Raw genomic sequence first — 12,338 nt, forward strand, 5'->3', positions numbered from 1 at the left:
GCTACCAATATCTGCTACAGGCGCCATCCCTCCCACCGTCGCCCCGGCTCGACGCTCGCACCCACACCTCCTCGCGAAGTTGATCAAGCCACGACACCGCTAACACGGCTTCGTGCGGCGTGCGAAGGCGTGCGAAGTATAGCAGTACTCGATAGGTACGGTTCACAGCGGCGTCCTACCTGCTGAGCCCCTAGCGGCCCTCGAGCCCTCGCTGACCTCCCCACATCTCGTCCTTGCGTCCTCCAGTCACCCTCGTTCCCATCCTGGATCTGGAGAGACCGCCTCATTAACTTCCTACAGTTCTGTCGTCCGCCTCGTCTCATCAAAACAATGTCTGCGATTGGAGGAAAAGTCGGGGCGAGTGCGCAGGGGCAGAAGGCGGCGACAGACGAGAAGAATAGGTGCGTCTCGGGCGTGAAGCGACGCAGAAGGCATCGAAGAGCTAACCGAAGCGTCCGCAGCGTCGTGCTGAAGGTCGGGATGGTTGGCGACTCGCAAATCGGCAAGACCTCCTTGATGTGGGCTCCCTCTCCCGATGACCCAGACCTGCTGGCTGACAGTCCATCTGCAGGGTCAAATATGTCGAGGGCTCGTACGACGAAGATTACATCCAGACACTCGGTGCGTGCGGCGAACCGATTCGAGCGAGAGCAGGACAAGGCTGACGAACCCGCCGCATCTGCAGGCGTCAATTTCATGGAAAAGACCGTACGAGCTCCGCTCCCTTCTCTTCGACGCTTAGCATGCTGACGAGGCGGCGTCGCAGATCTCGATCCGAAATACCGAGATCACCTTTTCGATCTGGGACCTCGGCGGCCAGCGCGAGTTCGTCTCGATGCTACCGCTCGTCTGTAACGACGCCGTCGCCATCCTCTTCATGTTCGACCTGTCGCGGAAAAGCACGCTCAATTCCATCAAGGAGTGGTACCGGCAGGCGCGAGGGTTCAACAAAGTGCGTCGGCAGTCTCCTCACATCGACATACGCAGTACACTTGTTGACATTGATGCTGTGCTCTGCGGCTGCCGTCGACAGACCGCCATCCCTTTCCTCGTCGGCACGAAGTACGATCACTTCAGCACGTTCTCGCAAGACGAGCAGGAAGAGATCACACGACAGGTGCGCAGCGCTTCCACTTCTCCTTCTACAGCGATAGCGCTGATGCAGCCGGCGGCCTGCGCAGGCGAAGCGGTTCTCAAAGGCGATGAAGGCGCCCCTCATCTTTTGCTCAACAAGCCACTCGATCAACGTGCAGAAGATCTTCAAGATCGTGCTGAGCAAGGTGCGCGCATGTCTGCAAACAACGCAATGTCCCGAAAAGACCGCGGCAGCTGACGGTTTCTACGCGGCAGGCGTTCGACTTGAAGTGCACGATTCCCGAGATCACCGATGTCGGCGAGCCTTTGCTGATATATCTAGACGTGCGTATTCCGCTGCATCCCCTCCGAGCGACCGCTGACCCCTTTGGCTCGCAGGTCTGAGCCGCCGTCCGCCTTTCCTCGCTCTCCTTATACCCTTTCTCCGCACTGTCTTTCCCCTCGCTTTCCCTCGTCATTCCCTCGCATCCATTTCTCGCAGCATACCCCTCCGACTCGTTGTTCCAGTCCACTCGCAATCGTCGCCCTCTCTCGTTCCATCATTCGTTTCCTCGCTCACAGACCCCTTGCAACTCGCAAGACCACCACCATTATTCGACTCTGTTCTTGTGCTGGTGGTCACGAGATATGTTCCACAAGCTCGCGAGGGTCACGCAGAGTCAGCCCACCCGCACGCCTGCTACTGCCCCTTCACCCCCTCCCTCGCCGCGCTCCAAACATTCACCGCCTCCTCTCCCCTTCCCAGCTTCTCCGCATTGAGCTTAAGGACGTTCAGCGCACAGCGCCAGTAGTCTTTCGACAGACCTGAGACGTGAGGCGTCAGAATGACGTTCGGAAGGGTGTAGAGTGGATGGGAGGAGGGGAGCGGTTCGGGGTCGGTGACGCTGTGCGACGGCGTCAAAAGCGGGTCAGTATGATGGAGATATCGATGTGTGAGAGGCAGAAGAACGCACTCAAGACTGGCTGCTCCGATCCTAAGCGTGCCCGTCGCATCCTCCGCCTCTCCCTCCTCCTTCTTCGCTCTCAGCGCCTCAACCAACACCTCCTGATCTGTCGTCGTCCCCCTCCCGATGTTAACATAAATCGCATCCCCCTTCATCGCCTTGAACTCGTCCGTCGAGATCGTCCGATGCGTTCGAGGCGTGTCTGGGAGGACGTTGACTACGACGTCGCATGCGGAAAAGAAGGAGAGGATAGATGAGTAGGGCGATGTGGCGTAGTATTTCGTCGGGAGTGAGCCCGAGGGGTCGCCGGTACCGGGGAGGGTGTAGCCTTTCTCGGGCGTTGGGGCGCCATCGCGCGTGAGGGCGTAGACGGTCGAGCCGAAGGCGTGGAAGAGGCGGGCGACTTCGCGGCCTGTCAAATAGCGTTTGATGCAAAGTCAGACCAGCCAGAAGAGCTCACAAGGCGCAGGAAGAATCGAAACGAACCAATGTGTCCATACCCAATCACGCCCACCTTGAGCGAGCCCACATCCTGGATGTTGAAGCCTCCGATCTCTCTCGGCGACACCCAGCGCTGCTCGGCGCGCTGCGCCCAGTACAGGAAATGGATCTTGTGGAGGAGCATGATGACCTGCGGACGGGGCGAAAGATAAGCCGGTTGCTTTGGCGCAGCTCGACACTTGACTGACCGTGCCGATGACGTGCTCAGCGATAGTCGTTGTCCTGCATGGACGGCGTCAGCCAGTCGTTCGCGGTGAAATACCAATGGACGGACTGAATACCGGCACAGTTCGTCCAAGCAATGCCAGCCCCACCCGCCTCCTTTGCCGCCTTGTAGAACGGATGCTGCTCGACCTGTGAGTACCCGCTCGAGCAGACCTGGAACAACTTGAGCCTCGGTGTTTGTGCCGGGTTTTGCAGCTCGTCCGGCACCGAGAACGCGAAAATGGCGTCTGCGGTCGCGTAGTCTTCGGCTGTTGGGTGGGTGGGCGAGATGGACCCGTCGCGCGTCTGGATGGGGTGGTACTTGACGGTGCGGAAAGTTGAGCGAAGGTCGTCGAGGAGGGAGAGCGGGGCGAGCGAGTGCAGGATCAGGACAGTCTCCATCGCCGGGCAAGCTTCGTTGTGCGTCGTGGCAGCCATGGCAGAGTAGCAGGGATGCAATGCGATAAGAGGAAGAGCAAGGAAGCGCGCGCCTGCGGATCACGAGAGCCGCAAGGAAGGGATGCCGACAAGACGCGGGGTTTTGCGAGTCCCACAGCGAGCAGCGTCGCCTGAAAGGGTGGGCGTGTGCTCTGAAGGGCTGTTGTCGACCGCAGTGTCCACTCGCGAGCCCTCAAGTGCAACTGTAAGGGAGAGAGCCGGCGCGAGAGATGCGAGGAGGAGTGAGGGTGGAAGTCGGCGGCGGCGCGGCGCGGCGGGTTCGTTCGAAGCCTGAGGCGGTTATACAGATGTCTCTGGAGCTGTTGCGAGTCCAAGCTAGCCGCCAGCGAGCGTTGTGAGCGAGGACAGCGAGGCGTGAGCGCTGAGCTTGCGCTCGCTCGCGTCGCTGTCTCTCTCCCTCGTGCCGCTTGCCCGCCGACGCCAGACTCCTTTACCATGGTCAGTTAGCCGCTCTACGCACTGCTACAGCTATCGACAACACCCTACACACACCGCCAAACCCGCGCGAGCTCGAATGACCGCCCGCCGACCTCGCTCAAATCTTCACCCTCCCGCGCCTCGCTCGACTCGCACACGGCTCGCGGGGAACTGCGATGGGCATTGAGCTGGTGACCGGGTTGGATGGGGATGAGTGAGGGGGCGTGCACGGTTGAGCATGGCTGTCGAAGCGGTGCATCTGGACGCGAGTGCCAGAGGTACGCTTGATGGCGGGGGAGAGGGAGGCGTCGCACCCTGTGCTTGCCGTCGCGTGTGCACGACATCTCTCGGAGTGCACACTCGCACGCAACGCAGCCAGGGGCGCGCTCGTCTCCCCGGGATCTGCCTCCCAGCAATCCGAGACTCCATGCCGTCCTTTCCCTCCTTCGCTGGAGCGCGAACGGCATCGAACTCGCGACCCTGACTCGTTCTCCGCGTCGGAACAGCCCGCCGAAGTCAAGGAGATCAAGACCTTCCTCGAGTACGCTCGCCGCAAGGACGCGCGCCAGGTTACCATCAAGAAGAGCGCCGCCAAGAAGGCTGGGGCTGGCCAGGTCTACAAGTTCAAGCTCCGCTGCTCCAAGTACCTGTATGTACTGTCCGGAGGCGTTTCCCGGCGATTCGAGGCTGATTTCGCTCTTTCAGCTACACGTTCTCGCTCCGCGACGCCGACAAGGCCGAGAAGCTCCGCCAGTCGCTCCCGCCTACGCTCAAGGTCAACGACGTCGACGGCCCCGTCAAGGCCAAGAAGTAAGCGGTCCCCGCCCGGACTGGCTACTTCGGCGACCAGGGGATAGAGAGGAGTCTTGTTGTGACAACTCGGTCGTTCTCTTCCCCGACTTCTGCTTCCACCGTCGCGTTTGGGCAGAGGAGCGAGTGTGCAGAACGCTGCGAGAGAACGCTACGGGCTGATGGCTGGTCTCGTCTCGCTTCTTTATCCTCATCACCCGCCACCCGACTCTCTCACACTACCTATCTTCGCGCTTTCTCCCCCGTTATAGACGCGATCGAATGAGCTACTGGCGACTGCAATGTCTGGAAGGTCTACTGGACGGCGCACATGTGGAATAAGGAGGGCGAACGGCCGAAGAAAAGACTCGCGCTTGGGAAGGTCGACCGGTTGACGACTTTGCGGCGCTCAGAACGTCCGCATCTGCCTCGCTACGGTGGCGCGAGCTTGAGGGGCGAAGGGGGAGGTGGCGGAGTGGGCGAGCGAGTGCTGCGATGCGGGTCAGAAGGTCAGAGGGCTGAGGCAAATTGCGATGGTACGAAAGCGTGAAGCGCACCGACACCTGCCTGTACTCCTCCGCACATGTCGCACACTTGTGCACTTCAGGGTGCCACGCAATGAGCGGGCGCTGTAGCGGGCGGGCAAGTTTGAACGGAGTTAGATGTGAGAGGTGCGAAGAGACGCACCTGACCAAGCAGCGTTGAGCCAGTCGGCTGGAAGAAAGTTGTCAGTCACTGTTGTAGGAGCGTAGGGATGGTGCTGCGCACTACATGGTGGACGAGCTCGTCTGGAGAAGTCCCGCCCTCCTTGTATTGCTGGAGGTGCCTAAGCGCGTGCTCACACCGCGAGATGATGCGACTGCGCTCCGCTGAACGCAGATATGGCCAGTCTTGAGAGACCTTGGGCCAAGTCTTAAGGATCTCCCCGAGTTCGTGCGCCGACGACTCCGACGGGTGCGGCGAGCGCACGAACGCCTCCAGCGAGTTCAGCCACGCATCAAGAATAACGCTTGGCGGCTGAGTTGACAGGGCGAGAGACGAGGAGAGAAGATCAGGCTACGTCACTTTGCGCAGAATGATCGGTTTGCTCACCCCTTGGCAGACGTCGACGAGCACGCGACCGTACTCGATGCCGAGTTGTTTGGGGCCGTCCGGTCCCAATTTGATGAGCTGGTCGTAGTCCTGCTTCCCTAACTGTCAAGAAGGGTCAGCGGCATGCGCACAAGGAGACGGGGGGGAGACCGCTCACTAACATGTCCACGAAGTCAAAGAAGGACAAGTTGCCACTTGCAGCCTGAACTCGGTGCGCGTCTAGTTTCAGGCGTTCCTGCAAGTCTTTAACCCGCCCGTCACAGTACTCGGTCGTCTTCAGCTGAATGAGCCACTCGCTCGACGTGACAGACATGACACCCTGCTTCCACTCGCGCGCCTGCTGCGTCTTCCCAAAAACGGGCTTCTGGTTCTTGGGAAAGAGGTCCCCAACGCGCGCGTCCATAGCGGACGGGCCGAACGCGGGAGGCATCTGAGCGTCAAGAACGCGATTAAGCGCGAGGCAAAGTGAGCGAGAAAGCCGCGAGATGGTGAAGGACGAAGTGAAGGGCAAGAGGCGGGACCTTAGCTGGGCGATGGAGCGCACGGCTCGCGTCCGGCGTATCCGCCAGCGCCGGAGGGATTGTCGGCGGTTTCGTGAGGCGACTCTGCCGGCGAGGCGGCGAGGGGAGGACGACGAGGAGGGAGCTTTGCAGGGCGACGTGGACGGCGTAGGCAAGCACATGCTCCGGAGCAGTATCCCGACATGCTTGGACGAGCGCATCTGCCCCAGGTATCGCCGAAAGCGCCCATACTCGCTCATCGGGTCGAGGAGAAGTAGCTCGAGCAACACGGCGCAGGCGAGCTGCGCCAGTCCGGGAGCACAGTCAACGCCATACTGCGGTAACGTAAAGCGAGTTAGCAGCCCTCCAGACGGTGTTGTCGCGTTCGAGGTGATGAGGACAAGGACAACCTCGCTCTCTGGAGAAGACCACGACCTCGCTGTCGCTTCCAGCTCGCTTGTGACCAGCCAGACTGCTCGGAACAGTGCTACAGGACTCGCAGACCCCGCCAGACCCGCTCGAACGGCGTCCACCCACCCTCTCGTCCTCGCTCTTCACGTCACTCGCACGACCACCCTGTCCCTCTCGCACGCCAGCTCGAACCGGCCAGTATGTCCGGCGGACCGCTAGCAGTACGCTCACCGCCTCCACTGCAGCAGCCGCCACCCCAGCACCCGCCGTCTCAGATCCCCTCGCAGTCCCCACCTCCCGACACCTTGGCGTTCAGCTCGTCGCACACGTACCAGCGTTTCTCGTCTCCACCTGTGCAGGGCGGATCGCATATGCATCGGAACATGGCGGCGCTGCGTGCGGACTCTGAACGGCTTCAGTCTAATCTGCTGCTACTCGTCCTCGTTTCCCAGCTACACCTTGCTCAACAAGGCCGACAAGGCCGAGAAGCTCCGCCAGTCGCTCCCGCCTACGCTCAAGGTCAACGACGTCGACGGCCCCGTCAAGGCCAAGAAGTAAGCGGGTCTCGCCCGGACTGGCTGCTTCGACGACGAGGGGATAGAGAGGGAGTCTTGTTGTAACAACTCGGTCGTTCTCTTCCCCGACTTTTGCTTCCGCCGTCGCGTTTGGGCAGAGGAGCGAGTGTGCAGAACGCTGCGAGAGAATGCTACGGGCTGATGGCTGGTCTCGTCTCGCTTCTTTCCCCTCGTCAACCAGTCACCCGTCTCTCTCACACACTCTATCTTCGCGCTTCCTCCCTCGTTATAGACGCGGGTGAAGGGGCGACTGGCGACTGCAGTGACTGGAAGGTCTACTGGACTGCGCAGATGTGGGAAAGGAGGGCGAACGTGCGAAGAAAAGACTTGCGCTTGGGAAGGTCGACCGGTCGATGACTTTGCGGCGCTCAGAACGTCCGCATCTGCCTCGCTATGCTGGCGCGAGCTCGAGGGAAGAACCGAGACGTCCAAATAGCAAGTGAGTGCTGCGAGGGAACAGTACGTGGACGAGAACGCTGGCCAAAGCGGAAGACAATGAGCGGACGTGACGGCAGTGAACGGAGTTAGTGAGAACGCACGGCAGGAACGCCGTACTCCTTGGCACACAATACACAGTCCGGGATATTGTCGTGCCACGTGATGAGCGGGAGCTGTTAAGGAGATCGAGTTAGCGAAAAGCGAGGAACGAGTGGATACGCATGCTTGACGAACCGAGCCGAGAAGAGTCTCCGCAGTGGGCTATGCGATCATGATACATTATAGCGTTGAGGGATCGCGTACGCAAACGAAGAAAGCGGCGCTCACCAGGTGCTCCTCGAGTATTTGTGGCGAGTTATTGTGCCCCAGCTTGTACTCGGCGATGTGCTTGTAGGCGTGGACGCAGCGACGAATGACGTGGTACCGAGCATCTGGAGACAAGTATGGCCACGCGTGCCGCACTTTGTCAGGCGTCGTTTGGTACCACGCCAGACCGGCCGGTTCCACGAGGTTGAGCAGGCCAAGGAGTCCGTGGTCCAGGTCCTGAATGGTGACCTGTGTACAGCAGACAATATGAGCGAAGGAGCATTTCGAACAAAGAAGTCGGCAGCCTGACCCCAACGCAGACATCGACGAGCAGCTTTCCGTACTCGATCCCGAGACGCTCTGCCTCGCTCAGCTCGCCTTGAACGCTCACGACCGCGTTGTACATGGCGTGACCGATCTGCAAGGAATCCGTCAGCGCCCTGAATTGAGCCGGAGTGCGAAGCTGGACGCACCAGTATTTGGGCGAACATCCCAAAGGTCAGACCGTACGTGTAGCCGCCAACAGTCGATTCGGCGTGCTGAAGAGCCAATCGATCCCGCTCAATTCGCACCTTGAGGTCATTCGTGCGCGCCGCAAATCCGGGCAGATCAGCTAGTTCAGCAAGCCACGCCTCGGATGCGACAGAAAGAACGCCGCTCTTCCATGCCTGACCCTCCGGTGTCCAGTTAAGCCTCGACGCTTGATTCAACAGAAGTCCGACGCGCTTGACGAGACTCGGGTAGCTGAACCGCATCGTTGGTGAAAGAGCGCGAGAGCTGTCGAGGCAGAGTCGAGTCGAGGGAACCCAGCCGAGGGGCGAGACCGGCTCGGCGGGTGCTCAGTCGGAGTAGGATCAGAATGAGGATCAAGGAGCGCCCTTCGCGTGCAAAGGGAGCCTTGGAGAAAAGTAGCGAGCCGGAACGTCCGTGGATCTCGCAGGAGAGCCGAGAAGAGAGGCGGCGGATGCGGCGCGGCGTAGCATCATCTGAGCATCGTGTATGTGCGACTCGCAGTGCGCTCAGCAGCAGCAGCCTCCCGAGCGTTCCGAAGTGAGCGGCGGGAGGAAGAGAGGCCGTCGGCTCAGGTTGTCCTCGTCCTCGTCACCTCGTCTGGCTGCTTCCGCAAGTGCTGAGACTGAGTTGACAAGCTATACGAATCGCTGTCACCGCATCCGAACCGCCCTCAGCCCAGCGTTGTCTCGCTCCTCTCCTCCGCTCTTTCTCATCAGTCAGCGACGGCTCGCACGGTTCCCGGCCTCCAGTAACCTCGCCGACGCTGTGGTGGACCCACACGATGACTGCACACAAGGTCGAGCTCAAGACGGTCCTCGTCTACGGTCCTCTCGCCGCGCCTCTCCTTGACGACCTCCGATCCACCTTTGACGACGTCCTGTACTACCCCATCACGCCCTTTGCTCCTCGCGACGATTCCGATCCGCTCCCTACGGACGACGACTACAAGCGGGCCGACGTCCTCTTCGGCTTCCAGATCCCGTTCAACCTCAAGGACTGGAAGCAGACGCCGCGGTTGAAGCTGTTCCAGGGCTGCTCGGCGGGATACGGCCATGTGACGGATACCGAGTACTTCAAGAGTATTCCTGAGGACGCCGACGTCATCTTTGCGAGCGCGAGCGGGATCCACGTGTGCGTTGCGACCTCACTCTCGCTTCATGTCGACGGACAGCCCTGACCCGCTTCACCTCTCGCGCAGCTCTACCATCGGCGAACACGTTCTTGGAACCGTGAGCATGTCCAGCAGCATCTCCCGGACGCTAGCTGACATGCACCGCCTCAAAAGGTTCTCATGCTTACGCACAAGCTCGCCTACCTCAATGTCGCCCTGCACAACGAGCAGCGCTGGGTGCCGCACAAGGAGCTTGGAGGGCAGTTCATTCGCGATTTGAACACGTTGAAGGTCGGCATCATGGGCTATGGGCACATCGGTACGCCTCTACTCTCGCTTCTGCCTGACAGGCTCGCTCACCGTACACTCCTGCAGGCCGCGAGACGGCTCGTCTTTTCCACTCGTGCGGCTCAACCATCTACGCCCTCACACGCGGCGGCACGCCCACGCCCGAGTCTGGCTACATCATCAAGGGAACGGGCGACCCGACCGGCTCACTCCCCGAGCAATACTTCTCCACTTCTTCTCGCTCTTCCACACTTTCGTTCTTCTCGACTTGCGACGTCGTCGTCAACACCCTTCCCGACAGTCCGGCAACTCGAGGATTCGTCGGCAAGGAGGAGTTGAAGGCGATGAAGGGCGATGCGATCTACGTTAACATTGGGAGGGGAACGACGACGGATCAGGATGCGTTGGTTGAAGCGTTGCAGGCAAAGAAGGGCGAAGACGAGGATGAGAGTGCGACGGGCACTCTGCGAATCGGTGGCGCAAGCCTCGAGTACGTCCTTGCTGGACCTCGCTTCCCCTGCTTTCGATGGCTCATCTCCCCCACCCCCCTCGCGCAGCGTCACGACTCCCGAACCCCTCCCTTCCCCTCACCCTCTCTACACCCTCCCAAACGTTGTTCTCACCCCGCACATGTCCGGCCTCTCGCGGCTGTACATGAACCGTTGCGTCGACGTCCTCAAGGTCAACACTGAGCGACTACGGAAAGGTCAGGGAGCGTTGAACGCTTTCAGGGGCAGGGGAGAGGATGATTAGACGGCTGGGCGAGGTGTAGACTTGAGCCATTGGAAGACAAGCAGTATTGGCAGCATCCATCCGCAGAATGAGCGGTCCGGCAAACGAGATAGATACGATATGTAGAGGTCTACAAGTCGGTCTTGACCACCATCTTACCGCACCCGCACGACTTGGTTGCCGCCGCCTCGCCGCCTCGCCCGACGGCGTACCTCAAACCGCTTACAAGCAAACCCGCTGCGACCCAGCGACCTCGCCAAATGCCGTAGAGGGCGAGGAAGGGGAGGAAGAGGGAAAAGGCGAGGAGCGGTTCGAGCGGGTGTCGGAGGCGGATGGGCCAGACATGCTCCCCCGGTCTCCGCTCATCCTCGTCGTCCTCGTCCTCGTCCTGTTCAGCCGCTCCCCTCGACCCGTGCGACCGAGGCTCCTCGAGGAAGCTGCCCTTGGTTCGGAACCTCTCCATCAGCTGGTCCTTCTCCTCCCACCGTTTCCGCAGCCACTCCTCAAATGCCCGCTTCTCCTCCTCCGAACCCTCGTCGTCCGGGTTGTGCTCCATCGTGCTCAAGTCGCCGAGCGGGATGGACGACACCGGGAAGGCGCGGATGTGGACGTGCAGTTCGGGCGGGGGGACGTGCGAGAGGAGGATCGAGGGGAGGGTGTAGTAGTCGGATGCGTAGAGAGGCGAGGCGGGCTTCCCGTCTGCGGGAGGTGATCGGCGGGGAAGAGGGTAGCCGACCGTGAGGTCGACGAGCGAGAGGTTCGGGATGGAAGGGGCGAGTTGCCGAAGTCTGCGATGACCGGTCGTCAGAGTCGGAGCTGTCCGATGGAGCGAAGTGCGAGCTCACGCAAAGAACAGGCCAGTCGAGCGGGGCAGGAGCACGTGTTCGTAGTCGGAAACTGCGCAGAGAGAATTAAGCCTGCGCAGCAGGGGACAGGCTGAGAAGCGCGCACCAGCAGTCTTCTCGGCAAACTTCGAGGAGATGCCTCGAGTGTTCGCCGTCACGATTGTACCCTCCGGAAAGATAAGGAGCGCAAGCTTCTGGTCTTTGCCGCCGCGGTTCGTTTCCTGCGCGATCCGCTTGAGCTGGCGGCGGAAAGGCGCCCTATCCAACGCCCAGCGTCGTTCGAGGAAGATGAAGCCGAACCAGCTGGCTGCCCAGCCGATGATCGGAATCTGGCGCAACGAGGACTTCAGGGCGATGTAGATGCTCGAGGAGTGATCTGCGAGGTAGGCAAAGTCCCAGAGGTACAGCCAGTCGGCGAGCGTTGTGTGATTGGAGATCTGCACAGCGCTGGACCAGTCAGTGTCGAAAGAGAGTAGAATGAAACAGGATCAATGCGCACCCAGACGCCTTTCGTCGGCAAGTTCACCTTCCGTACCCGGCCGTCTTGGTCCCGCTCCACCAGTTTCGCCGCATCGATCCCCTCTCCTGCACTAATCACCAGCTCCGTGGGCGAGAACCACTGGACCATCAGGGTCAGAACCCGCCCGAATGTCGCCTTTCCCGCCGCAAGGTACGCCAATCGCGTTGGTGGGAGGTAGGCGAAGGGCAGTGTGAGTAGTATGAGCGTAAACGTCGTCAGGATCCCGAGGTCAAAAAGAAGGACGAAGGGTACGGTGAGGTGCAGCGTGGGGAGTAGGCGGGAGGGCCGGGAGGACGCTGGGACGGCCCAGAGGGGGAGTCGCGGGGGGTATAGCATTCTTGAGAGAGGTCTGGCACGTCACAGCGTCTTCAGCATGAGTCGAGTGCGCTTGCAACGAGTGGTCCTCGAGGAAGAGACGTTGGCCTCTTGCGGGTCGTCCATACACCCTCGACGCATCGTGAGCGCGGTGGTGCCTCGCAAGCTGTCTTCAAGAGCTCACGGATCTTGCGTGCGCCTGTGCCCAGCTTCCGAGCGCCGTCCTCGTCTCTCTTCGCACCCTCGCCAACCTCATCAGTCGATCCGCTTCGCCACTCTTTCA

The 12,338-nt window shown here is 60.7% G+C and overlaps 7 protein-coding genes across 7 annotated transcripts; 3 read left to right on the forward strand and 4 right to left on the reverse strand.

Moving 5' to 3' along the window:
• Positions 1 to 330: 330 nt before the first annotated feature.
• Positions 331 to 1,479, forward strand: RHTO_01513 (Rab GTPase; the record flags this gene model as incomplete). Its single annotated transcript, XM_016415195.1, has 9 exons — positions 331 to 401; positions 462 to 518; positions 572 to 621; positions 686 to 708; positions 767 to 952; positions 1,034 to 1,117; positions 1,182 to 1,280; positions 1,351 to 1,419; positions 1,474 to 1,479. 9 exons carry the CDS (start codon positions 331 to 333, stop codon positions 1,477 to 1,479), a joined length of 645 nt encoding a protein of 214 aa, XP_016272985.1.
• A 295-nt stretch (positions 1,480 to 1,774) lies between these two features.
• RHTO_01514 (2-hydroxyacid dehydrogenase) lies at positions 1,775 to 3,182 on the reverse strand (the record flags this gene model as incomplete). Its single annotated transcript, XM_016415196.1, has 5 exons — positions 1,775 to 1,979; positions 2,049 to 2,451; positions 2,526 to 2,670; positions 2,729 to 2,762; positions 2,815 to 3,182. 5 exons carry the CDS (start codon positions 3,180 to 3,182, stop codon positions 1,775 to 1,777), a joined length of 1,155 nt encoding a protein of 384 aa, XP_016272986.1.
• Positions 3,183 to 3,858: 676 nt separating this feature from the next.
• Positions 3,859 to 4,592, forward strand: RHTO_01515 (uncharacterized protein; the record flags this gene model as incomplete). The annotated part of the gene is made up of 3 exons (XM_016415197.1): positions 3,859 to 3,898; positions 4,127 to 4,269; positions 4,326 to 4,592. 3 exons carry the CDS (start codon positions 3,859 to 3,861, stop codon positions 4,590 to 4,592), a joined length of 450 nt encoding a protein of 149 aa, XP_016272987.1.
• A 226-nt stretch (positions 4,593 to 4,818) lies between these two features.
• Positions 4,819 to 5,931, reverse strand: RHTO_01516 (uncharacterized protein; the record flags this gene model as incomplete). The annotated part of the gene is made up of 6 exons (XM_016415198.1): positions 4,819 to 4,899; positions 4,967 to 5,038; positions 5,097 to 5,123; positions 5,178 to 5,426; positions 5,502 to 5,603; positions 5,659 to 5,931. 6 exons carry the CDS (start codon positions 5,929 to 5,931, stop codon positions 4,819 to 4,821), a joined length of 804 nt encoding a protein of 267 aa, XP_016272988.1.
• Positions 5,932 to 7,355: 1,424 nt separating this feature from the next.
• Positions 7,356 to 8,486, reverse strand: RHTO_01517 (uncharacterized protein; the record flags this gene model as incomplete). The annotated part of the gene is made up of 6 exons (XM_016415199.1): positions 7,356 to 7,433; positions 7,527 to 7,598; positions 7,660 to 7,686; positions 7,753 to 7,980; positions 8,042 to 8,149; positions 8,205 to 8,486. 6 exons carry the CDS (start codon positions 8,484 to 8,486, stop codon positions 7,356 to 7,358), a joined length of 795 nt encoding a protein of 264 aa, XP_016272989.1.
• Positions 8,487 to 9,025: 539 nt separating this feature from the next.
• On the forward strand, positions 9,026 to 10,396 carry RHTO_01518 (D-isomer specific 2-hydroxyacid dehydrogenase; the record flags this gene model as incomplete). The annotated part of the gene is made up of 5 exons (XM_016415200.1): positions 9,026 to 9,375; positions 9,443 to 9,473; positions 9,530 to 9,674; positions 9,731 to 10,133; positions 10,201 to 10,396. The coding sequence occupies 5 exons, from the start codon at positions 9,026 to 9,028 to the stop codon at positions 10,394 to 10,396; spliced, it is 1,125 nt and encodes a 374-aa protein (XP_016272990.1).
• Positions 10,397 to 10,505: 109 nt separating this feature from the next.
• Positions 10,506 to 12,076, reverse strand: RHTO_01519 (lysocardiolipin and lysophospholipid acyltransferase; the record flags this gene model as incomplete). Its single annotated transcript, XM_016415201.1, has 4 exons — positions 10,506 to 11,163; positions 11,221 to 11,272; positions 11,327 to 11,657; positions 11,720 to 12,076. 4 exons carry the CDS (start codon positions 12,074 to 12,076, stop codon positions 10,506 to 10,508), a joined length of 1,398 nt encoding a protein of 465 aa, XP_016272991.1.
• Between the last annotated feature and the right edge of the window lie 262 nt (positions 12,077 to 12,338).

This window comes from Rhodotorula toruloides (assembly GCF_000320785.1).
Source record: "Rhodotorula toruloides NP11 unplaced genomic scaffold Scaffold13, whole genome shotgun sequence".
Taxonomy (NCBI): Eukaryota; Fungi; Basidiomycota; class Microbotryomycetes; order Sporidiobolales; family Sporidiobolaceae; genus Rhodotorula; species Rhodotorula toruloides.